At 37.2% G+C, this 25966-nt stretch overlaps 1 protein-coding gene across 1 annotated transcript; it reads right to left on the reverse strand.

The window, feature by feature from the left end:
• Window positions 1–11285: 11285 nt before the first annotated feature.
• Window positions 11286–25156, reverse strand: apcdd1l (adenomatosis polyposis coli down-regulated 1-like). Its single transcript, XM_056270542.1, has 4 exons — window positions 24776–25156; window positions 15888–16071; window positions 14463–14982; window positions 11286–12703 (listed from the first exon to the last, which is right to left on the reverse strand). Exons 1-4 carry the CDS (start codon window positions 24834–24836, stop codon window positions 11930–11932), a joined length of 1539 nt encoding a protein of 512 aa, XP_056126517.1. The 5' UTR covers window positions 24837–25156; the 3' UTR covers window positions 11286–11929.
• Window positions 25157–25966: the final 810 nt, after the last annotated feature.

Below are 25966 nucleotides of genomic sequence, written 5' to 3' on the forward strand. Positions count from 1 at the left end.
TGGCTTTTAAGTGGCTTTGGCAATGCGTTTTGACTATTAGGTTTTGTCTTGTTTTCAGACATCTTCAATCAACAGGAAAGAAATTGACTGTTAGTGAGTGATATTTCAAACTGCTGTTACTGGGGAAGTGTTGGTAAAATCCTTTGGCCATTCACCTAGTAATTTGCTCCAAAAACCATTTGAAACAATATTTCTCTGAAACCAACACTTCCGATGATGCTTTGCACAAACCGATTTCCCTGTCAGGAACAGAATAGGTTTTTCACCTTTCTTTATTATTGTTTTCTTTTTGGTAAGGGATATGTGCTTGAATGCATGGCTCTGTTTAGAGCAAAAAATACTTTATATTTTATTAAGCTGCTCCATAGGTGAAATCTCCTTTTCAGGCCCTTTTAGCACACCTCTGTTTCCATTTCGCTGCCTGTCGACCTGAGTTAATTTATTGATCAAGTCATTATTATATACAATAATAGTGCAGCTGCTAAGCGTAATATCTGATGCACCATGTACATGCAACTGGTTGAAGGTCTCTCTCCCTATGAACTTTCTATCTGAAGATGCCATGAGGAGAGTTCACCATCAGGTCCATTAACACTGACCCCCCTCTCACTTTACCCCTTCAAAAAAGAACAAACAAAAAAGTAGTTAAAGGAATAGTAAATCCAGGCTTTAACATTTTATAATCATTTACTCATCTTCACGTTGTTCCAACCCCAAATGTTTTCCTTCTGTGAAACAAGATGTTAGGAAGAGCTGCTCTTTTCCATACATGATTTACTGTATGTTGCTGTGAAAAAGGACAAAAATAGTCATGGAACTATCATAAAGCTAGTCCAAAGATCTTTAACACTAATTCTGAGGCCATACGAATAGATTTGTGTTAGAGATGGACTGAATTTGTTCATTGCGGTTGGCATACAATTTGATATGCTTCAGATTTTGCATATGGTATGATATGTAAATGAGATTTGGCATAAGAATTGATATTTGATTGCGGTTATGAGTGACAAACGGTTTAGCCGGTTGGCCCGTTTTCCACACAAAGCTATTGCATGGCTTTAGAACATGGTACACAAGTTGTATGGTGATTTTTGTCCTTTTTGGATCTTTTCAGGATCAATCCCCATCCGCGTTTATGGGAAAGAGCAGCTCGGACAATCTGCATAGCGTCTCATTTTGGAGAAAGTAATTAATGAGGTCGTAACAACATGATGAGGGAGTAAACAGTGATGAAATGTTTATTCTTGAGGGCAACTATTCTTTTAAAAACTGACACATGTGAGTATTGTAACCTGTATTTTAGCCATGCCAAGCCTACACCTCATTTCCAGATAAATGCATGGCTTCGATATGCCTCGTCTGTGGTCTGAAATGTACACAACACTGGTTTATCTCGCAGCATAAGGCTTTAAAAAAACACTCCTGACATTTCTGCACTGTTTTCCTGAGCCCTCTGTTTCTTTGCTGTCCTCTGATGTTAATTTAGTCGTTTGTTTGGATTTAAGTTATGAATAAAACTTTTATTGCACAGAACTGTTTATATTAAAAATGCACTACATATAAAGAATGTCATCTTCCCATGCACAACGGTCTGGTCTTTGTGAAATAACCGAAATGACACCCGAAAAGAGACTCTTCCTACAGGGGACCATTTTGTGACCTGATGTGTATTTGTGTCATAGTTTGGTGTTGTGGGGGTGTCTTTTTCTTTAATGTTTCTCTTCTACCCCCCTCCTTGAGACGCTTTGGTTTCAGTTAATCATCTTATTGCTAAATATTGGATTTCTAAGAACAGAGGAGCTTACGATATTGACAAACGGCAAAACTTTGCTTTGTGAGTAACTTGTGGAGACATTCAGGGTATAGGGGTTTTTGGACTGCAGTTTATGTATAGTTCACCAAGGAGTATGATTGCCATGGAGAGGGAGGGATTTGGGGGCCTATCAGCCAAATCAGCTGGCTCATAATTAAAGGAAAACCTTATTATAGTGCCCCAAACCTTCACATACGATGTAAACATGAAGGTGACCGTTTTGTATGTATATAAATAAATAAATAAATAATGAGTCTAAGATGAAAATCAAGGTTGATATTCCTAGTCGAGTAGTCTATAATGGTATATAAAGAAACCCCAACTTTGTTGGACTATGTAGCATCTTAATAAATTAAATCAATAAAGCCCCAGACCAAAACTTTGTGTTGTTTGTTCTTTTGTCCAGTTTTCATTGTCTGCTTTATGCATTTTCTATGTATTGTGAATTGTGTGTCTGATATAAATTTGAATGCTTATTAATCTTTTGATAGTTGATCAAGTGATTGGATTTCCTGATTGAATTTTGCAGATATTTCTATGCAACTGCCTTGTAAGTGACTTTTCATGTGACTGAAATTCCACACTATAGTCTACCCTTTTTTTTAAGAGTTTTGATTTTCACTTTCTCAAACATTATGGTTGAGGTGAAAAACTAGTAAACCTCTATTATAGACCTGTGACATCATTAAACTCCACCATTGGCTCTACCGCAGTGCTTTTAATGTTAACTTTAAAAAGTTATTTTACCCACAAATAGATCTACAACATGTTCAAGTTACAGAAAATGACAGGACATCTGCACAAATTTATACATAACTTGCAAAAAATAATGTATTAAAAAAAAAAAGTTAGGAAGTCTGTTCCAGCTATACCTTTTTTGAATTTTAGACATTTGGCCTTGCAGGAATGTGGCCCTTGATTTGGTCTTTGCTATAAAACTGTATTATGCTATGCCCCTTTTTTATATATACATTTTGGGGGGAAATACAGAGCAGATGTTGGTCTGCAGTCATAAACAATTAGAGACATAACAACAAACATAATTGCATTACATGCATAACTAGCTTTTTTTTTAAGTATTAAGTTTTTTGTTTCAAGTTAACCACATTTTGCTATACATTAGATGCTGTTGTTTTCAGTTTGCAAAGTTTACTTTTTTTAAAGGAGTTTTAAACTAAATGGTGATTGAGTTGTTTAGCCAAAACATGTTGAAATTGCATGCTATATATATATATATAGCATATATAGCATTATATATAGCATATATAACATATATTAGGGCTGTCAAATGATTAATCGTGATTAATCACATCCAAAATAAAAGGTTTTTTTTACATAATATATGTGGGTGCACTGTGTATAATTATGTTGTATATATATAAATACACACACATGCATGTATATTTAAGAAAAAAATATTATTTATATATAAAATATTTATATTTATATATAATATAAATTATATATAAATCTATATACAGCATATACATGAAAATATTCTTAAATATATACAAGCATGTGTGTGTATTTATATATATAAAATAATTAGACACACACATATATATATATATATATGCCTTTAATGAGTTTATTCTCAAGATTGTATTTCGATTTTTTTATATACATTTTTTTTTATTAGCTTTAAAGGGGACCAATTATGCCCTTTTTTACAAGATGCAATATAAGTCTGAAGTGTCCCCAGAATGTGTCTGTGAAGTATAAGCTCAAAATACAGATAATTTATTATAGCATGTTGTTAATGCCCTCAGTGGATGGAGAAACATGCTGTTTTCGTGCATGTATCTTTAAATGCAAATGAGCTGCTGCTGCCCATCCTGCTTTCCAGAAGAGGGCGGAGCCTTTACAGCTCGTGCCTCCGATACTCTGCCAAAAAACTAAAACATCTGTTTGGTTTTGATTAGAGCCATCTCTATGGCTCTGGTTTTGATTATCATCTTTATCGCGGTCACGCTCACGTGACAATGCAGTTCTTCATCATCATGAATTCTGAGTCGCACAGAGAGCTGGATATCAGACGGCGCCTCCTGTGAGTAATAAACTTAAGTTCTCTTTCACGTCTTATTGTGCTTAAACTGTCAAATACACAGAAGGTTATGTCAAACACAAAGTTCACATAAACACAGTAGGTTATGTCGGTGAACGTAAACAGCAAGTAAAGAAATCGCATGTGTATCTGAGAATTAAAATGAAAGCAGCGTAATATACAGTACCTACTGCTATGAATCAAACGAAAAAAGAAAAACAGAAATTCACTCACTGCTCTTGATTGAATTACTTTAGCAGATTTAAAAAGAATACATTTCTTAGTTAAATGCTGCTGTTAAATGCTCTGGCGAGGAGATACACATGGTGGACTGTGTACAGATCACAGGACGGGTTCGTCAGCAGTCGTGGACAGGGTCTGCAATGTGACATCATATTGCATAGAAACTGCAAACAGCTTATTCTGATTTACATGATGTACTAAAAATTAAAACAAAAAAATCTTTGTACTAATGGCAACATTATCAAAACTATCCCGTTCGAATTGAAAACGACAAAATACCTTCATTATGCTCCTATTTTTTTTACAGTCTATGATTATGCTGCCAGGCCAGTGGTCAGCATGTTACTTTGTAAAGAAACACTGTGCACGTGCATTCTTTTACAGAGCACGTGCCAAATGCGCATGCCTATACGCTGATTTCACGCAGCCGCCATTTTGAAATCGAAAGCGAGGCTCCGGTGGGAAGAACCCTGGAAGTACAGATAGACAACAATGCCTTGGACTACCAACCTGAAGCTGCTGCTGCGATTTACACTATTGGATGTTAATATCCAATATAGGATATGTCTATAGTTCGCTCCTGCTTCTTTTTTTACGTTCTGAATTAAATATATATAAAAAAAATATTTATAAATGATTTTCACTGTATATAGTCTAAAGTATGAAATAAATGTATGTACATTTTTAGAATAAATAATTTCTACATTAAACACAACAATACGCCATCGCATTCGCGTCTCTCCTATGATTAAAGGTGACACTTCCGTTTTTCTTCCCACCGGAGCCATTTCAAAATGGCGGCTGCGTGAAATCAGCATATAGGCTAAAAACGCAAAACGTATGTGCATGCCGTCACCGTTTTTGTAGTTTACACAAAGACAATAATGGTATCGTTTTCAAAAACTTGCGGTAGATATTTACCATTATAGGGTGGTTGTGTACATACACTGCCGACACACCTTTATGTTCAAACACCATGTAACAGTGAATTGTCATAATAAGTCTATCCAACTTGGTTTCTATGAAGATAAGTGGCATATACTGCATCTCACAACCACTTTTTTGTTCGGTTGATACTCTGCTGCTTACATTAAAACAAGAGGCATAGTTTGAAAACGTGAAACGTAACAAAAGACTAGGAATGAGGTCAATCTTAGAGACATTTGCCCTGGTTTTCATAAGGATTTATTTGAGCCAATACAGGACCTCACACTTACACTTTAAAAACTGTAGAAGAGACCGTATAGATATGTAATGTCTTTTAATATTTCCTTTTGTCAGTGGTTTAGCCAGATGGTCTTGCTGATTTTATTAGACAGCTGCAGCTCATATTCTGAACTGTACAGCATTGTAATGGATGTTTCTAATGGAGTTTGTGAGTGGAGGTCTGTACAGTCGAGAATATAAAAGGGCATATATGGCCCTGACGTAACACTTTTAGCAATGTGAATTTCCCGTTTTAGATGATGGAGTATTAATGAATTGTGCGTATTTGAGGCTGTTACTGTACTCTGGAAGACTTTTATAAAGCAACTTGCTTGTACCAGCTCGGTCTCAAGAGGTAGTATCATTTTGTGGGATGAAATCAGTTTCATGATGGTTTGGAAGGACTACCATCAAATAATGACTCTTATAAATAGTGCAAATGCTTACCATGTGTTAAGAATACTTTTGTAATGAGATACAATAACACTTTTTTTTAAGCATCTCTGCTACATCTAAAGCAACGTCAGTTGTCTGGCCGACCGAGGGGATTTTTTTGGCTGCTGTTAAGTATGGAATGTTGTCTTTGTACTTTTGTCATTTTTGCGTTGAAGGGCTGGATTTCATCATGTGTTTAAGAAGTTGGTTCACATTGTTTCCTTACAAGGGAATTATTATGACAAACCCACAAAGATTCTGAGGTTTGGATGCATCAATTTGCCGAAGGAAAACGTTTAACTTTGGCATTGTGTTGTTGTACGTCTTTTTTTAATTATCGTTTGCCAGCCAGGAACGTGTTCTCCTGCAGATGCATGATTGCAAAATGCGAACTTACCGCCAAATTTGGACCACTTTACCCCAGTGGACTGTGCATGTCAAGTCTAGTTGATTTGATCCTTTGGTCCATGTCCAAATTGAGGATTATTGTTTGACTTTATTTACAATGATTGCAGTCTAAATATAAGCAATCCAGGTTCTCGTCGATACATAAGCGCACTCTTATGTTTGCAATGCATGAAACCAAAACACTTATTCAGCATTCAAAAATTAAACATTGTTTTATGGCTGATTGCTGTTTTATAGCTGATCCATCATGAGGCTATTTGTAGATGTGCATGTATTATTTTTTAATTTCCTGATTTTAAAGTGAACATCGAGTGTCAAATCAACACCAGAATGATCTATTGTATAAAAGTAAGCAAAAATCTCCTTAATATCAATATTGAAATGTATTACTATTAAACTGCACAGTCCAAAATATGCAAAATTATTAACATGATGTACACTACCATTGAAACGTTTGGGGTCGGTAAGATTATTAAAAAAATTTTAAGAAAGATGTCTCATGCTCACCAAGGCTGAATTTTTTAATGAAAATACAGTAATATTCTAGCCTGGTTAAAACCAGACCATTCTCAGTTGTAACTGAGTTATGGTCTGGCAAAGCGTCATAGACAAATCATTTCCAGAGGAGCGTCACCAACGGACGTCGCGGATAGACCTAAAACCAATCAGAGCGATGAAGGAGATGACGTATGCAGAGCGGTGGAGAAACATCTCCGAGTGTTGTTCTTTGCTCGGTTTTTAACAAAAAGGAAACGTTCAAATGGCTTAAAACAGGCGCGATAGCTGATTCGAACGAGTGATGTTCGACGGCGGCATCCATCTTTGTAATGTAGGCTACAAAATCATGTTCAAAATCCCAGCGCTGTCGTCATCGTGTAAAGCCCGCCCCAACGTTTCTGATTGGTGCCTCGATTTCGACGGATTGGAAATGGGCTTGAATGAGCTCTTTGCCAGACTAACTTTCAGAGCAAATCTAAATTTGCCGGAAGTTGTCTGGGTTTTCCCAGGCTAGTAATATTCTGAAATATTATTACAATTTAAAAATAACTGTTTTCTATTTGAATATAAAATGTAGTTTATTCCTGTGATGCAAAGCTGAATTTTCAGCATCATTACTCCAGTCTTCAGTGTCACATGATCCTTCAGAAATCATTCTAATATGCGGATTTGCTGCTCAAGAAACATTTCTTATTATTATCAATGTTCAAAACAGTTTTAATATTTCTGTGGAAACTGTGATGCATTTTTCTTTTCAGGATTCTTTGGTAAATAGAACATTCAAAAGAACAGTGTTTATTTGAAATAGGAATCTTTTGTAACATTCTAAATGCATGTTTGATACATTTAATGCATCCTTTTAGAATGAAAGTGTTAATTTCCTTTTAAAAAATCTTACTAACTTACTGAAACATCTCTTGAATTGTAATCGCATATACTTTACCTGGTCTTCACCACACAGTGCACTTTCCATGTTCATCCGCTTTGCAAGTGGATTGAATGCAGTTTGGGTCATGTTTTTGTTCACCTTGTGTAGTTTTGGTCGTGGTTTTTGAGGATGTCACGCTACTTAGTTCGCTTCTACCAGTGGCAAATGCGCACGGCCTTTGATGTCAACAACAAAAGACTTGGAAAATGTTTCTCCTCCCTTTTTAAAAGTTCTTAAGCCGGTTTATTTTGTCATCCTGACCCACTACGGCAGCTCTAGTGTGTTGCTTTTGATCACAAGAGCCAATGATCAAAGTACGCCCATCCCATTAGCAATAATAATTGGAGCAGTGGAGCATGGAGCAAAGACATTGTAACTAGGACACAGTCACGCTGTTATGCTTCGTAACTTTTCATTGAACAGTGTAAAATAGGCCTTGTGTTAAATCTTTTTATAGATTCTTTTGACAAGCAAGAAGCGTGATTACAAGCCGAAGGCCTTTTTGCAATATGATTTTCTGACAGTTAGCTTGTATTAGTTTAACTGTAACCACAGAAAGAATTGTCGCTTATTTTTAATCCGTTTCGCTGGACTTCTAGAGTTAGCTTGGACTCATCTGTTGTTGTTGGCAAGCTCTAACAGACGCAACTGCTTTTGAGTGTCAGTATGGAAATGTGCCTTGTTCTCCCTCTCTCGATTTATTATTTCCAAGTTCCCAATCCCAACCTTCGGAACTCTTGTTATAACCAGAAAGCATTACCTCATGGCACCCAGAGCCACCGTCACCGACAAGATTTAATATGAACAATCTGCTGCCTTTTGGATGCGACTCACTGACTTGCCTTGCCCTCCGCGTTCTCTTCCGTTACGTCCCTCGGCCAGCAACCATTATTTCATAACTTTTAACAGAAAAACCACAAACTCAATCATTTTATGATTCCAAAAGAGTTGTTTAACAGGAATATGCCTGCAGATGGTTTTAATGACATAGCTTGAAGTAAGTAAAAACAAATGAAGTAGCAAGCGGAAGTCACTGGAGTATTTTGGGTAAGGGTTGGCTATATGACATGCAGTTGGGTAATGACATTGCTTATTAGGGGGATAGTTCACCCAAAATTTAAAATTGTTATTAATTACTCGCCCTCATGTTGTTCCAAACCTGTAAGACTTTCGTTCATCTTCGGAACACAAATGAAGATCTTATTGATGAAATCTGAGAGCTTCCTGTTCCTCCATTGACAGCTACGCAACCGACACTTTGACGCTTAAAAAGTTCATAAAGAGATTGTAAAACTAACCCAAATTTTCTGAAGAGACTTGATCGTTTTATATGATGAACAGATTGAATATAGGCTTTTATTCACATATACTGTAAACATTCATCAACTCACACATCAGTTGTGGTAAACGGAAGCTCAAGCATGTTTCTCAAGCACATTCTCGTGTGTTTTGCTCGTTTGAGGTTCAGCAAGAAGAACCAATGAGGTTCATTCTCACGTGTTAAGCAGAACGTTTGAGCTTCTGTAAGAACCAATGAGGTTCATTCTCATGTGTTACGCAGGTTCAGTTAGCTTCTGTTTATGTTCGCTGATCAATGTTTACAGTGTGTGAATAAAAGCCTAAATTCAATCTGTTCATCATACACTGTAAAGCGATCAAGTCTATTCAGAAAATTTGGACTAAACCGCTCAATTCATGTGGATTAGTTTTATGATCCCTTCATGTGGATTAGTTTTACGATCCCTTTATGAAGATTTTGAAGCGTCACAGTGGTAGTTGTGTTGCTGTCAATGGAGGGACAGAAAAGTCTTACAGGTTTGGAACAACATGAAGGTGAGTAATTAATGAAAGAATTTTCATTTTTGGGTGAACTATCTCTTTAAGGCTTTGCGAACATGAACGTCGCAAAATTAAGGATTACCCCAAATCCTTCATGTCTGCTAGGTTTGAACTCTGGGTTTGGCTGTTATCTGGCAAGTGCACATGTTGAGAACATCTTTGATTAATAAGATTGTCACTGTTGCATACAAGCAGATTTTTATTTTTATACACGAGACAACCGTGACTGCGAAAAAATGTTAGTGCCTTAATTTGGTTCTGTATTCTGCATTCTCCATAGGGATTTTGAAGTTTTTTTAATGGAGTTAAAGGCTATAAACCAAACCACCAATTTGATAAGAATTTGCAACATTTTAATATGACCCAAAAATTTGGAAATTGAAAAAAAAGAAAAGTTTGTAACCCATGAGGAAATATGGCTTAAAAAGCACTAAAAACACTGTACAGTATATATAAATTATATAGTGTTTGAAAATATTTGGATACATAGTGAAAGATAAGTAGTTTGAGACTGTAGAAAGACCTTGGGTGAATGTTGATGTTCTTTTGCTGTAATTTCTTGGTATTTGCTGTTTCCATGGTAACAGTGTCTTCTCTGACTGGTGGTCTGTTCGGGATCATGGGTAGTGTAGTTCTTCACAAATCATTGTAAATAACTTTTACAGAAGCATATCCTATCATCAAGTCAGCACATGCTCTTGAAAGGTTCTCATTATTGAAGAAAAAATCAGTTTGTAAAAGAGGAACAGATGGGATTTTTCTGTGAACATGAGTTGAGTGTCTAGAATCTTTGATTATTTTGTAATTGACTGTGTCGTATGGTCACTGTGATTTTTGCCAAGACAGACATGTTCAGATCGACAAGTATACATTGTTGATCCTGGAACAAAATTCCAGTCCGAAAATCTTGCCCTAAACTTAACCCTACCCATATCCATAAAATCTGAGGGAAATTATAGGTGGATAAAACTGATGTAGAAGAATCTAACCCTGGTTGTATATAAGCCTAAACTTGACATTAACAGTAAACTTGTCCCTTAAATCTGATTGGTTGAATGTTGTTCCAGGATCAACAAAGATTTTGAAATCACGTTCACCATGTTGTATATATTAACTGATGCATTAATACTTATGCACTTACCTCAGGATTCTATTATAACATTTTATAATGGTAACTGGTTTCCAATAAAAAGCATTGTAACTACAGCTATTTTTTTGTACTGTAAAACCATATAAACCAATGTTGAAATAATACAGGGTAGTTAATGCCAAATTTGGTATTTTGGAAACAATGGCTACTATGGTGCATTTTTGTAAGGGTCGTGTCAAAACTATAACAATCAATATCATGCATGCACTTTAATGTTTGACAGTTTCAGTTCTGATTTTTTTTAAGATTGCCTCCAGAACAAGGAATCACTCCACTCTGTAAAAACAGAAAATCGCACGCTCTGCTAAACTAAGACTGAATGAGTTGAACACTTCCTGTTCTTCCAAATAAACAGAGGGAGAGATTTGTACGCAGAGTTCTGAGAACTTACGCTTCAGATATTGGCGAGCGTGAGCATAATGTGGAAGCCATATGACAGGTCTGTTCAAATGTATTGCACATGTATTCAACATTGGATATGAATTGAACCATTGTGCAAGAGTTCACTAAACGTGCATCCAGTCACACATTATACATTTGTAGTGTACTATGTGTGTAAACATAAATAACAGAAGATTAATGTTCAAAATAAAACAAGATTGTTTTTCTTATCAAAATTACTTTAATGGTGGCAATAAATATGTTCACCCTCACCATTATTGGAAGATTAACTCTAAATAAAATGTATAAGATGGCAAAAATGAGCTACGTCGCCTTGTAATAATACAGGGTAGTTAATGCCAAATTTAGTCCATGTACGCACTTCAATTCAAACGTATTACCAGATTTTGGGAAATCTTCTTTCTTCATTCCCAGACAAACGGGAATCTGGATATCCATCTATATCTCCCATGTCTTAAAGCTGAAGTGTGTCATTTCTGCACCAAACAGAATAATGATTGTTTTGAAACAGATTCCCCAAACACCCCCACCTCCCATTGGTCGGTCACACAGATAGTCCCGCCCAAAATCGCACCATTGGTTGTACACTGGGAAGTATTTAAAGTACTTCGCCTTTAACTGTTCATCTTTGTTATCTTGCTGGAATGTTGGTAAATGCATTTTCTACAGAACAATCATTCTTTGAATAGATGTTCGTTTATCTGTAGTTCTTATCAAAATAGGAAACAACACCCCAAATAACAGATATTAAAATGAATGTTGATATACTATATGATTAAAAGGTTTCTATGTACATTTTTGATTTATGAAAATCTCTTTAGATAAAAAAAGTCATATTTCAGAGCATTTACAGCTAGCATTTTGTCATAGCACCGAACTGACCGATCAGTCTATTAGATTGTGCTATGCCCATTATAAACGGGTCAGAATTTGAACAGTCAACGTGAATAGCACGTCGCATTTTTAGAAAAGATGAATCTTCCAGCACCATGCATTTAGAACGGACAGCAGAATCAATGAAGAGTGCAGTGCATTAGCAGAGCTTGTGGTCTTGGGTCCCGTTGAATGATCACTGTAGGAACTGTAGCGTGGCTCCACCCCGACCCTTGTGCTGCATTGCACCATTGGTGTCTGAAAAGATGTTGGCCTTTTTGTAGGTCGATCCGGGCTGGATCCATCCGTGGGCCTTTCCCCATTGAACAACAGGGGGCGCCCTTTATGATCCACCCCCATCTTAAACAGCTCATACTCTTTGTGCGGAAGTCGTATCCCCAATGCCTCGCAACCGTCCGTCCAGGTTACGTCCTGCTCGACACCCACCTCCCACCTGCCCGCCTGTCCACATCCTCCATTTTGCGTTGAATTCAGTTCCCGCAACAATGCACGGTCAAACACAATCGCATTTGCTCGTGTCACCTTGAAGACGAGCTCAGTGGCCCCACGTACTTTAACCGACTGTCCTACTTTAGCATAATGACCTGATGCCAACAATGTAAAGATGGGCTGGCGGCACATTGGGTCAGAGTAATGTTGGTAGGTCCCCTCCCAAGTGCGTCGCTCCTCGTTGAAAACAAAAAGGCGGGTAAGGAAGAGGACGGATGGACGGGACTCGCAGCGTTGGCTCACCCAATTTCCGTTTAGATCCAGAGGGACGGAGGGGGTTGGGGGAAGAATGGGTGGATTCTGTTCAGAGGCTCGGTATACCAGGGCGCACACTGGGCATGGGTGGATGTGGTGCTGAGAGACAAAACAAGGATTTTTGTTAATTTTATAATATTTATATTATTACAGGATTCACATGTTTGGTGTCAGTAGCTATGTTTCCATCCACACGTTTTTATCCGCATTAAGTGATATCGAATGAAAGATGCCTTATGGAAACAGTAAAATTCGATTGAAATTCATGAATATCGACTCAAATGAAATACGATCGGTCTCATCAGATTTTATCTTGATGGATATACGGCTTATGCGATAAACGAACGCGGATGGAAACGTTATTATGGTGCGATCCATTTTGCCTAGTAAAACTTTGTTCGCAAATGTTGGCTTGAATGTTGTGCAATTCGGTGAGAAAATGAATGGAAACACCTTAACATGCCTCAAATCAATTCGATATACCAATTTGATCGCAAAACAGCATGTGACGTCATTACGCACAGGTTTTTATCCGCTTTAAAGCCGTTTGATGGAAACACACTTTCACCAGCTTTATTCGCATGAGGTTTTTTACCGAACTTCAGATAATTCGATTGACAAGTGGATGGAAACATGGCTAGTGAGATTTTTTTTTTTAAGGAATTAATACATTTATTGAGCAAGAATGCATTAAATTGATCAAAAGTGACAGTAAAAACATTCGTAATGTTGTGAAAGATTTCTATTTCAAATAAATGCTGCTCTTCTGAAGCTTTATACATCAAGGAGAAAATGTAGCATGGTTCCCTCAAAAATCTTAAGCAGCACAACCGTTTTCAACAGTGATAATTAAAAGTTGCTTGATCAGCAAATTAGCATATAAGTATGATTTCTGAAGCATCATGTGACACTGATGCACTGGTGCAATGATGCTGAAAATTCTACAATCAGAAAACTTACATTTAAAAATAGAAAACAGTTTAAATTGTAATAATATTTTACAGTATTACTGTTTTTGCTGTATTTTGGTCAAGTAAATCCAGCCTTTAGTGAGACTTCTTTCAAAGACATCAAAAAATCTTACCAACCCCTAAACATTTGGACCGGATATAAACTATATATGTAAGCATCTGCATTCTTGATTGTTTCTAACCTTATTTTTGCTTGCTTTACATTGACTGTAGTGAATACGCAGTCCTGTTATATATATTTAACATGCACTCTTACCTTAGTCAGGTGGCACAACATGATATACTATAAGTTCATCATTTTAAACATTTTAGCAGACCTAAGCAGTTTGAGCAAAAATACTCTAGTCTAAAAAGTGATAGTTTACCCAAAAATTAGAAGACCGCTCGATTTACATGGATTCATTTTACGCCACTTTTATAACCTTTTTGGTTCTTTTCAGTTTTGAATACCTGGATTTTCAATGGAGGGACAGAAACCTCTCAGGTTTCATTAAAAATTAGGGGTGAAATAGTACATGTATTATCCCGAACCATCAAGGTACTGACGTCATGGTTCGGTGTATATAGTCAGACGACGAATACAGTCAGTCACAGGCAATCCACACTCCAATCCAGAAGGGGGCGCGCGCAGTAATGCAACACAACGCTGTTTGCTAACCGCCACAACAGGAAAAAGAGCAGAAGAAGACATGTACATGTAAATTTACCGAAACTCGTTTCGAACCGTGACCCCAAAACCGAGGTACGTACCAAACCGTGACTTCGGTGTACTGTTACACTCCTATTAAAAATGATCTTGTTTTTCAAAGATTTACCTAAGTCTTATGGGTTTGGAACATCAGGAGAGTGAGTAAATGGTGACAGATTTTTTTCTCTTTTACTCTCACCATAGCATTCTGTAGAGGCTCCTGGTAACCAGTCGGTCTATGGTGCACCCTTTCGTTCCAGTCTGTGTGCACGTCCCCTAGGAACAGCTCCTGAGCCGGCCTGCTGTGAGGATGGTGATGGGTCTCCACCCGCAGCAACTCCAGTTCCATCATGGAGAAGCCAAGAGCTCCCAGGCAGTCTTTCTCTGCTTTGGCATTAAAGAGTTCATAGAAGTGATGAGGCACCAGGTGTCCTCCAACTTTGAGCCACGAGGGCAGGCGAGTCGCGAGATGATGGATGGCTTTCTGGGTGTGAAAGACCATCCCTACTTTATGGAGGTGGTGCTCTGCTTCAGTGGCTCCACGGGTGATCCATGAGGCCTGACGTAGCCGCAGTTTACCCCTGATCACAAGAGAGTAGGTTGGGATGTGGCAATCACTGTCAGAGTAATAGTGCTGGAGGGCCCTGAAGAGACGTGTGGGGCTTTGGTAAAATGAGTAGGATCGAGTGAGGAATTCAGGACCGGGTCGCACTTCACATCTGAGAAGAAAATAACAAATATAGTCAGGAAGTTAGTCAATATGGCAATTGCAAATCATTTTATTCCCATAATCTGATGCATTTCCAAGTGAAACCGGATGTTTAATGAGACAAAATGTAGGATGGGACTTGCTTTTTAGTATTTATTGTAAAATTTAAAACTCTTTGTTTTACCAGATAATTGCAACATTCAATACTATCTGATAGTTTCAAATGTATACACATATTGTCCCCTTAAAGTGCTACACTACCATTTAAAAGTCAGAGTTAGTAAGATTTGTTTTTAATTAATACTTTTATTCATCAAAAGTGACAGTAAAGACTTTCACATTGTAACAAAAATGTCTATTCCAAATAAATGCTGTTTATTTAACCTTTCTATTCATCAAAGAATTAAAGAAAGTATCACAAATTGCACAAAAATAAGCAGTGCAACAACATTGATAATAATAAAGTTTTTGAGCAGAAAATCATCATATTAGAATGATTTCTAAAGGATCATGTGACACTGAAGACTGGCGTAATGATGCTGAAAATTCAGCTTTGCATCACAGGAATAAATTGCATTTTAAAATATATTAAAATAGAAAACATTTATTAATACTATTTCACAATAATACTGTTTTTACTGTCTTAATACGATTTTTTTTTTTAATTTTACCAACCCCAAACTTCTGTACGGTAGTGGACAATTTGTTAAATATTTCAAGGTAGCCATTGTTTTTAAAGATTTACTGAACAAGTTGCTTGACTTTACTCAACTTCTCAGCAGTGGTAATATGCATGCCGTGCACTGATGAATCATTCGCAATAATGCCAGGATTCTATATTAAGAACATAATTTGGGTGAAATTTTAATTCATGTTGACTTTAAAAGTAGAAAAGTATTTCTAGGGGCCTCTTACCTGCTTGACACCCAGTGGCCCTCCAGTTTGGGTGGTATGGTGGCTGTGACTCTTCCTTCATTCTGTAGATGGCGTAGCTGAACCTGGCACTGTGGCTCCCACAACAGTCTCGTGCTGAGGTTGGCATGGGGTACGAGGGGGGCGGTGGGCACTTCCCACAACTTACTGCCCATCACACACAAAACTGAGGAGACACGGAAAATATCATATTGCATTGTTATATCTGCCTGCATGCAAGCTCCGTTTATATCAAAGAGTCGGGTTTTGACAACTTACTAACTGTTTGTTTTCTTATCATTATTGAAGTTGTGAATTAGCCGTCATGCAAAAATCCTAAAAGGTTTCTATATGTTTGTTTTTAATAAAAAGATATTGCTTTAAAATGTTTGCTGGGTCATAAGTTTTAAGTTAGTCCTAATTAACAGATTATGTGGATTGTTGTTGCATGTAGGAGCTGCCAATGTATTAAATCCAAAGGGCTTTCCAAAAGGTCTAAGTTTGCAATAATGTGCTGATCTCTTCATGACTCTGTAGCCACATTTCCGAATAAATTAAGCCTGTAAAAAACCTCAGACACTTCAAAAAGCTTTGGTACCTCCAGCAATAAAAAAAAAAACTCCAAGAGGAGCATTTTCACTTCATGGTCTTTTACGGTCTATAAACAGGATTCTGCTGAACTGGAAGTGGTTGAAGGATTTTGCATTTCTGTAATTTTCCGTGTAATGAAACGTGATGAGGTCTATTAGAGCCATATATAGATCCCAATCCTGCTCTGACCAGGATTTGTGGTGAAGGGCAGGAGGCCAGAGGTTTGGCATGTCACTTCAATCAGACACCATCTTCAAGGGAATTGGAAGGGATATGTGGCGCTGGCCAATTTAAACAACAATTTTTGACAATTTTTTTGAACGGGGAGAAAGGCAAACATGGTTGGAGCTCGTGAAGAGTGATTTCTCAACATGGCACTGGGCATCTTTGTTTGATCTGTAAATCTCCTTGCCGTAGGCCTCGCCACAGAGCTGTCCTTGAGTACTAGAACACTAGATAAATGGTGTAGTAAACCTGATTAGCAGAGGCAGAGCTTTGGGAAGTTGCTTGCTGAGAAGTGCTTCCCTGTTCACAGACTCAAAAATGTGCGCTGTTCTATCAAACTTCATCCAAAGAGGAAGACTAGGAGGAGAGAAACAGTTTATTTGGGACCTCATTTACTCCTGTGCCAAATGTCAAATAATTATTACAGGTCCAAGTCACGTTTAACCCCAAAATCAACAGAAAATGAGTCCTGTTTTTATAACAATTAAGATTATTACTATTAAAATGATTATTTTTTCTATGAAAATTAAGCACATTTTCCCTAAAAACTAGGGGGGAATACTGTGATGAATTAGGGAGGAGAGGTTTTACACATGAATTGTCTGTAATTCTAAAAATCTATGCAGTGCCACGCACAAAAAAGTACCATGTGTAAGACTTTAAAACATGTATAAATAATATAATAATAAATTATTATTATTGTAATAAACACAGTTCAAACATTTGTGACGGTAATATTCATATGCTCACCAAGGCTGCATTTATTTGATTAGAAACATTTATTATTATTATCAATGTTGAAGTCAGTTGTGCTTAAGCACTTTTTTTTGTGTGTGTGTGTGTGTGGGGGGGGGTACATTTTACCCCAAATTTTTCAAAATATGAAATTTGTACTACTAGTTTATTAATCCATCAGATGAAACTTCTAATCAAATAGGCTAAAGTCTGCTCTCTGAAAAGCACAAAACAGAACCTCTTTTATTTGTTAACTGTGGCCCGAAACTTTCTCTGATTGCATAATTACAGAGCATTTATTGAGAATGTCAGGCTGTTTGCTCCCTAAAGGAGGGAATTATTTCCTTATGCTGTTTGGGAGGTATCCAGTCTCTGCTGTTCTGAGGGGTTTTTTTCCGATGTGAAAGAAGACTTGTTACTCATGATCACAATAATGTGATATAATGTTAGAGTTAACGTGCTCTCAGTCGCCTGTTCTATAGATGGTTCAACAGCCTCTTATCAAGTTGAGGTTCTGTCTGTATTAAGATCACTTTGGACATCACAAACGGACAGTTTAGATAGCTTCTGGGCTTTTCACACTTGAAATTGTTTATCCAGGGTCATTTCCAAAGCTATTTCATAACATATTTCAAATTGTAATACTTTACTATTGGATGGGTCATATTTTAAGTTTCTAGAATAGGCTATTAGAATAGGCTAAAACACGTGTTCACAGGACGCATGCCTGTTCATGAGAGCACCATGACACATACGTGTTGTTAATGCAAGAATTGCATTCACGTTGTTGCATGAATGTGCGTTGGAGATAAATAGTTTTTAATAAAGTGATAAATTGGGGGGTTTTTGCACAAAGAAAGCACTCTCATTGTTCATGAAAATGGGGTTAAACCACATGAGTCACATGGATTACTTTAATGATGTCTTTACCTTTCTGGTGCTTAAAAGTGGTAGTTGCGTAGGCTGTCAATGGAGTGACAGAAAGCTCTCAGATTTCATTAAAATATCTTCATTTGTGTTCCAAAGATGAACTTATGTCCTATGGGTTTGGAACGACATGAGGCGAGTAATGACAGAATTTTAATTTTTGTCTGAACAACTAACCCTTCAACTGCTGCTCTCTCAGATCCTGCTCAAAGCTCGTGAATATTAATGAGGCAGTTTAGTTCATGATTGGTTGTCCGCGCAATACTGTTTTTTTTATCAAAATGGGAGCGCTCTCTCAATGTAGACTCAGTGTAAGGAGAAGATCCTATCTTTTAATCTCTTAATCTCACACATACTCTCTCTCTCTCTGTCTCTTATCTCTCTTATCTTTCTATCTCTAAGTGAATGGCACAGAACAGAAGTCTGACCCAGACAAAGCTGCAGTTCATCCTCTTGACCAGCAGAGGGGGCTGTGGTAGAATGTGTGTGGTCTCTTTGCTCACAGGCAATTCCCTTTAGTGTGAGCCAAAGTAAACTACCTGTCCTAATATTCCAACCATTCAACACCCCCGGACATACACACTGGAGACATTGATTTATAGAAGAAGCGAGGCCTCAAAAGTACCTCCGACTGGTTTCATGTATTTGTTTTTATTTGTCATTTCAATTTGGGCAGCTTCTCTCTCACCCCTAATGCGTCATTACTGAAGAGTGGCCAAAAATAAAATAACCCTTCCTCTCTGGCACTATTCCTCCTGCCATTTGCAGTTGCCTATTTAACATGATGTGCGTGAAAAAGGGGGAGGTGAGAGACACAATTTTAGTTGTTATCCTTATTAAATAAAACATTTAAACCAAAAAAACACGTGATTCCAGAGGACAAAAAAGTCTAGTAGCTATAGATAGACTATAGGTATAGAGCTATATGACAGACTTAAAACAGTACAGCACATTGAACACACACACATTAACGAGAAGATCTTCGTTGTCATCTGTACTACAATTCCATTCTTGTTTTGTCCTTTAATTTAGATTTGTTATATCCTAAAAATTCATTTATTTCCAGGTTTAAATGATCTTAGACGTTTGGATCATATACAATATGAATATGATAACGATTCAGAACATTGCATATATCAGAGTACCAGAGTATCACCATCTGATACCATCATCACTGTACTAGTATGCATGAAATGGCCCTTTTCAGTGTTTAACTGCCTTTGTGCCGCCCGCCGCCTCTTTCTCCCACCCACCCCTGCTTTGATAACTGCTCCCTGATGAAAAAACTCCCGTTTACACCTCATTTACTTTGGATAGAGCTCAGATTCCTCTCTTCCTCTCTCTCTCTCCCTCTGTCACACTCTTTTTGTCTGATGAAGTACAGTTACAGAAAGGTAAAGTTTCATATTGAAAGTAAAGTCTGCATGTGTGTGCATGCATATGTGTGCTAGGGGCAACAAAGGTGTGTGCACGCTTATGTTCATGTGCATATATTTATGAAAAGGGTAGGAGAATATATTGATGTGTGCATGTGAGTGTGAATAAGATTTGTGTACAGAGCAGTTCAGAGGTCATTCTCATCATTCAACTTCCTTATAATTCTGGAGCATTGTTGTCTTTTCATGAACATTAACCCTGCCTAATCCAGCAATTGTTTTTATTTAGATAAGGGATTATGCGAAAGTTTCTCCGCCAAACTAAGTTACCCGAAGGTTAACTCAACATCACTGTGATAGTGACTAACTGGCAGAACTCTTGAGTAACTTAACCTTAATTCTTTTAAATTCTGTTAAGTATTTGGATCTAGTTAACATATTGCTAACCTAACCAAAAACAACTAGTTTTAGTTATTAGTGTGGGTGATTGAGCATTAAAGGCACATTATGGCACAAATGGAGTTAACCATACTAAATTCTGAACTTGATCCGCCTAACACAACTGTTAGTAACTAACTTCGCTGTTGTTAACTGAACACAAGTGGGATTATGTTACACTAACTTGTCATCCCAACCTAATTAAAAGAAAAAAATACACTTATTTCAGTGATATTCAATAATATATGCAAAGACTCACTTTGACATGTATTTGAAAATCTTTTTTTTAACTATCAATGTGGTGATTTTATACACTACTGTTAAAATATTTGGGGTCCGTATGATTTTTAAATATTTTTGAAAGACGCCTCTTATGCACACAAAGGCTTCATGTATTTGTAATACAAGTTAAACCAGTGTTTCTCAACCTCTCCTGCAGGGACCCCCTGACAGGCCATGTTTCTGTTTTAACCCTGAAATGGCACACCTGATTCAAGTCATTAAAGGCTTAATGAGTAGTTGACTAATTGATTAATTGAACTATTCCTACTCTAATTACTCATTAAGCCTTTAATTACTTGAATCAGGTGTGCCATTTCAGAGTTAAAACAAAAACATGGCCTGTCAGGGGGTCCCTGCAGGAGAGGTTGAGAAACACTGAGTTAAACAGTCATATTATGAAATATTATTACAATTTAAAATAATTGTGTCCTATTTGAATATATTTTAAAATGCAATTTATTCCTGTGATGTAAAAGCTGGCTCTTAAGCACCAGTCTCTGTCTTTTATATATTATAAAATTATATTTTTTAAATCTTAATGACCCCAAACTTTTGAATGGTATTGAATATCATATACATATGGGGTTGTATTATGTTATATTTTTGCATTTTGTCGTCCATATAGTCCATCCCATTGCTGACCGCATTCCACATCAGTTAACGTGACAGTCAGTTAGTAACTGGTCTGATCTTTCACTCCTCCAGCTGATTGATGGTTTTCTCTCTCTAACAAGTACTGGGCCTCTTTTTAAATGGCTGACAGGCTTTCTCTTATGTCTTCTGCTTATGAATATTACTCATGCATTTCAAAGCAGACATATTTTTTAAAAAGGTGGAATGGATGCAGAGCAGCTGGAAGATTTATGGTGGTGATTCCGTGTAACACTGGAAAACCTTCGTGCTTTATCAATATTGAGGCATAAGTTTTTGTAAAATCACCTTGTGTTACATAATGTTCCTCTTTAAATCAAAGCAGACAGTGTCACAGCCAACTACAGTATACAGAATTGCATTTAGTATCTGTTTTAGAAGAATTTTCAAGCATATGGGCATGATATTAATCATTTCCGCAGATCTAATTCAGCTGTTTGATGAAAAAAGGCCAAGTATTTAAGTACAGGCACATAAATGAACACATGCTGACCTCCGAGGTCATGCGTAACTGCCATGAGTTACTGGGGGGCGGGTGTAATTGCGCCAGTCTTTCACTCTCTCTCTCTGTTGTTCTGTAGGCGGCATGATAGTGAGAACAGAAGCCTATTGCTTTCTTCATCACCCTAACCATCCCTGACTGAAAGGAACGAAAGCATAGAAGAAAAACAGCTCCTAAATGGCATTTGAACAGAAGGGGTCGTTAATGGCGTTGGCCTGTTACTCTAATCATTATTTTAACGGTGGGATTAGTTCCATTGCTGTGATCTGCTTTCACAGGAAACAATGGCCTCCTCTACACCCCTGCTAACTTTAAAAGAGTCTGGATCAAAAACGGGGGTCCGGGGCCCGTGGAGCAGACTGACAGGTGAAAAGAGCCGTGCACGGGGAAAGGTGAGAATCACAGTGTCGAGACAAACTCTTTGCCATTTATATTAAGACCTCTTTAAACTCCACCTGACTGACTCATTTTCCTGGAGAACAAGTCAAATTTATGTTACTCGTGCACTCTTAAAAATGAAAATTATAACCTTATGCCATTGGAGAACCTTTTAAATTTCCTAAAACAACTTTTATTCAAAAACCATCACAGTGCTTTAAAGAAGCCAGAAACCATGATCTGAAGAACCAATAAATGTAACATCAATAACTTTTTCCATCTCCAAAGAACCTTCTAGACCACAACGATGAATGGAAGGTGCCGCAAATATGCTCTTTTTTGAGAATGTGGGCTTTAAAAGTCTGAAATTCAACATTTTACAATTTAACCTTTTGCTGAAACTCTAAATCTGATTAAATAAATTGTAATGAACACTTTTGCATACAAAATAGAAGCATTTTCTAGACATGCACAAATGTCCCATCGACATCAGCAATGATTTCAACAGCAAAGAATGACCAATGCAGTATTAGTTCAGTAAGCATGAGTTGCATTTTATAAACACGGCAAGCTTTAAAGCAGACTTGGCAAGTTAAACCACTAGAGAGTTTTTAAAAAAAGCCGAAAAACCATCTTTTGTTTTTCTTCCATGAGTATTAAAGGGGTCATATAATGCCATTTTTGTACAAGATAATATGAATCTGTAGGGTCTAAATTAAAAGTTTGTAATATACTTTAATTAAAAATTCTCATTAGTATTGTAAGAAAACACTTATTTTACCTCCATGGTCAAAAACAACTCTGTTTTCAGCACGCCGTTTCAGTGCATATGCCTTTAAATGATAATGAGCTTTGCTCACCCCGCCTCTCTGTTCTGTGCATACACCATTTGTAACACAATAACCATAACGCGTTGTTCAGTATAAATGTGGGATTATGAATTATATTGAGAACGTCGTACATAGAAAACATGCCGTAATGTACCCTAAGTGTAAACCTTAGACGCATTCATTGTGAAGCGTGCAGCTAGCGATTTGCAAAGATTAATATAAATATTAATATAAAGATTAATAAAACGTTACACTCACTTCAGTTCTTCTGGAGGTTCAGCAGGAGCACAAATAGTTGGTACAGATCCTTTATTCAGGAGCAGCTTCTTAGCAAATCCAGCTTTATACTGACCCTCGTTTATAAAGCAGTCTGGTGTGAGAAATGATTCGCGCAAACATGAAAGCATTGACGTTGCTCGTGGGGAATATTCCCTTCGAAAACAAACACAGCCACTGCGTCTTCAGCGGTTCGGATTTAGGAACATTAAAATGACTGCTGTGTTCCTTATTGCAGCCAAGAACAGAACACCACAATCGCTTAGACGCCATTCTCTCATAGACAGTGCTCCAGCATATCAACAATGACCGCGCCGGTCCGCGCAGACTATGATTGACAGCTCGCTCACGAGCGAGGGCGGGTCTGTGTTGAAACGCTGCTGTCAATCAACAATCGTGGGAGGGGCTTCCGAGCGTGTGACGTCACACGGTCGAACGGCTTGATTTGAGGCAGGGGAAAACATATAAGGAGATTAAAACAAAAACACTGGATGGATTTTTATCATTATATGATGGTTGTGTACAGGCACTGCCAACACACATTTCAGTACAATCAACTTGAAAAAGTGCATGTACCATTATATGACCCCTTTAAGTTTGCCAATTCAAGTTTAGTTTCGTCATGGGTTTTATTAAGGTTAATTAAACCCCAAAACTTTAACCGAACCTTATCTTGAGAGCTCTTTGTCATCCTTTAGATCCTAATTACACTTGTGAAATCCAGAGGGGGGAAAAGACGCCGTTAAAAAACTTTCTTGATACAGTAAGAAAATGCTCAGACTTGTTGGTCTCGATAATGAAGGTGTTTTGCTTGGCAACTCTCATACTTTCACACATTAACAAGAAGTCATTCTTAAGCTTTAAGCTTATACGTAAGATTCTCATAATTTGCATTATTATTTATTTGCATTAACATTAATACCATAATAACATTCATTAATTTAGATGTGCCATATCATTTAATGAATCATAGGTATATGTTTCTGATTTATAATGACTGTTTTGCCTGCTTTGATCTGTGATAAATGGTAAATATAGGCTGTACTATGATAACAAAAAAATCAAGGTTCTTCGGGTTCAGCAAAGAACACATTTGTTACCTATAGAATCCGTTTGGCTATTTAGTGTTCTTAAATTGCTCTATGGTGTTTTTTATATTAATTAGATTAATGCCGTTGTAGGGCAGGCTGAGAAAATCATATTTGGTTTCTTTACAACAGTCATTCAACAGTCACATTTATCCTGGTTCTGAAGTCCTGCAGCACTGCACATTTTGGATGTCTCACTTATTTAACTGATTTATATCATCAGCTCATTAGTAGAGGCTCCAATACCTGAATTGGGTGTGTCAGATAAGGGAGACATTCAAAATGACCAAGATTGAGAACCACTGCTTTAAAGCAACAGATTGTTTTCTAAAGAACTAGAGAATAAAAAGCTCTTTGTATTACTTGACAAGGTTTTTTAGTGCCATGACAATGTAAAAAAACCAATTTTGGTTCTATGGGAACCAAAAGAGATGGATGAAAACATTGAGTGCATACAATTCAAAAGTTCATATATCAGAAGTGTAATCATGCACCTTTTAGCATTTTGAATAGTGTCCTGAAATAGGTCAAACCATTTGCTACAAATCAAAGAACAGAGAAAAAGAGGGTACAAGACAACAAATTAACTAACCTTGCATGAGAAATACCATCCAAAATGTCTTCAACAGGTGAATAAGTCTCACCCCAGCCATGATCCGGTACTTGTACTCTCCAAATCACTTAAAATAAAGGACAGAAATCTGGAAATGCTCCTCTCCTGGATAGTCACACGTCAATGAGAGCGTTTCAGATAAGATATTACCAGATATGCAGATTAATTTAATCCACTTTTGATACGTTTCATCTTCAAACATGAAGTTTTCCATTCATGGTAGGACTCCTTGACTGAGTTTTCAGGATCTCCTTTCTTGATAGTGCTTGAAAATACGTCCCCTGTTGATTCTGTGCTCTCTTTGGTGATGTTAAACCTGTGTGGTGCTTGTAAGAGTCTGTCTTTGGGTTACTCAGTTGAGAGAGCGGAGCGAGAATCTGAGAGGGGGAGAGAGAGAAAAGAGGAGGGAACTTGTAACCTCCCAGTATTAACCCTCTGGGGAGCAGGGTAAGGTGCAAAAGGGCACAATCAAAGCCAGCAAGTTGAGAAACCTGCCCAGTGCCCACAACATTAAATTCAACATAAATGTGTTAATCAAACCCACACTCATGTTTGTATATTTAAACAGTTTGACAGATGCAATGGTTTCCTGCATAAACTCTGTCATTTTAAATATTTTCTCAGTTTACCTCATACACACATATAACATGGGTATAGTAGGTGTTAAAAAGCAATGGCACTTTGGCCATCCAAGAAGAAAAGTTTTTTATATATGCCGTTTTATGTACAGTATGTTGAAATTCTATCTTGACTTTGCCAGCCACTATGGTTTTGAAATAGAGATAACACAGTGGAAGTATAATCCAACAAAATAAATCTGTTAATGTATGACCCTAGATAGCATTAAAATATCAGCTCTAAATAATATATCTACTATTATACGATATTACATTTATTTAATGCATGTGAGGTTTATTAGTAAAATATGCGTATAAATCTAATGGTGTTTAACGTGCTGATGAGAACCTCTTGAAACTGGCACTTTGGGTTTCAATGCTGCAGCCAATGCATACTGAAGTGTTTATGACCTGCGTGATTTGGATTGTGTGTTCTGTTCCTGAGAACAAGTTCAAGAGTTTACTTTTTTGGAAGTGCATGGGGTGGATTAGAGTGTTTTAGTGGGCTAGGTTAGGTCATTTAAATCTATAACCTACAAAACCTGAAATATTT

Source organism: Rhinichthys klamathensis, unplaced genomic scaffold (assembly GCF_029890125.1).
Source record: "Rhinichthys klamathensis goyatoka isolate OS25496 unplaced genomic scaffold, OSU_Roscu_1.1 h1tg000303l_1, whole genome shotgun sequence".
NCBI lineage: Eukaryota > Metazoa > Chordata > Actinopteri > Cypriniformes > Leuciscidae > Rhinichthys > Rhinichthys klamathensis.

Excerpts from the sequence above, each read along its gene's own strand:
- apcdd1l (XM_056270542.1), bottom strand. The coding sequence starts at position 24,836 with ATGGCTGGGGTGAGACTTATTCACCTGTTGAAGACATTTTGGATGGTA. Across the intron at positions 16,072-24,775 it reads GATGGTATTTCTCATGCAAG|TTTTGTGTGTGATGGGCAGT; the intron begins GTTAGTTAATTT and ends GTGTCTCCTCAG. Across the intron at positions 14,983-15,887 it reads GGCCACTGGGTGTCAAGCAG|ATGTGAAGTGCGACCCGGTC; the intron begins GTAAGAGGCCCC and ends TTTTCTTCTCAG.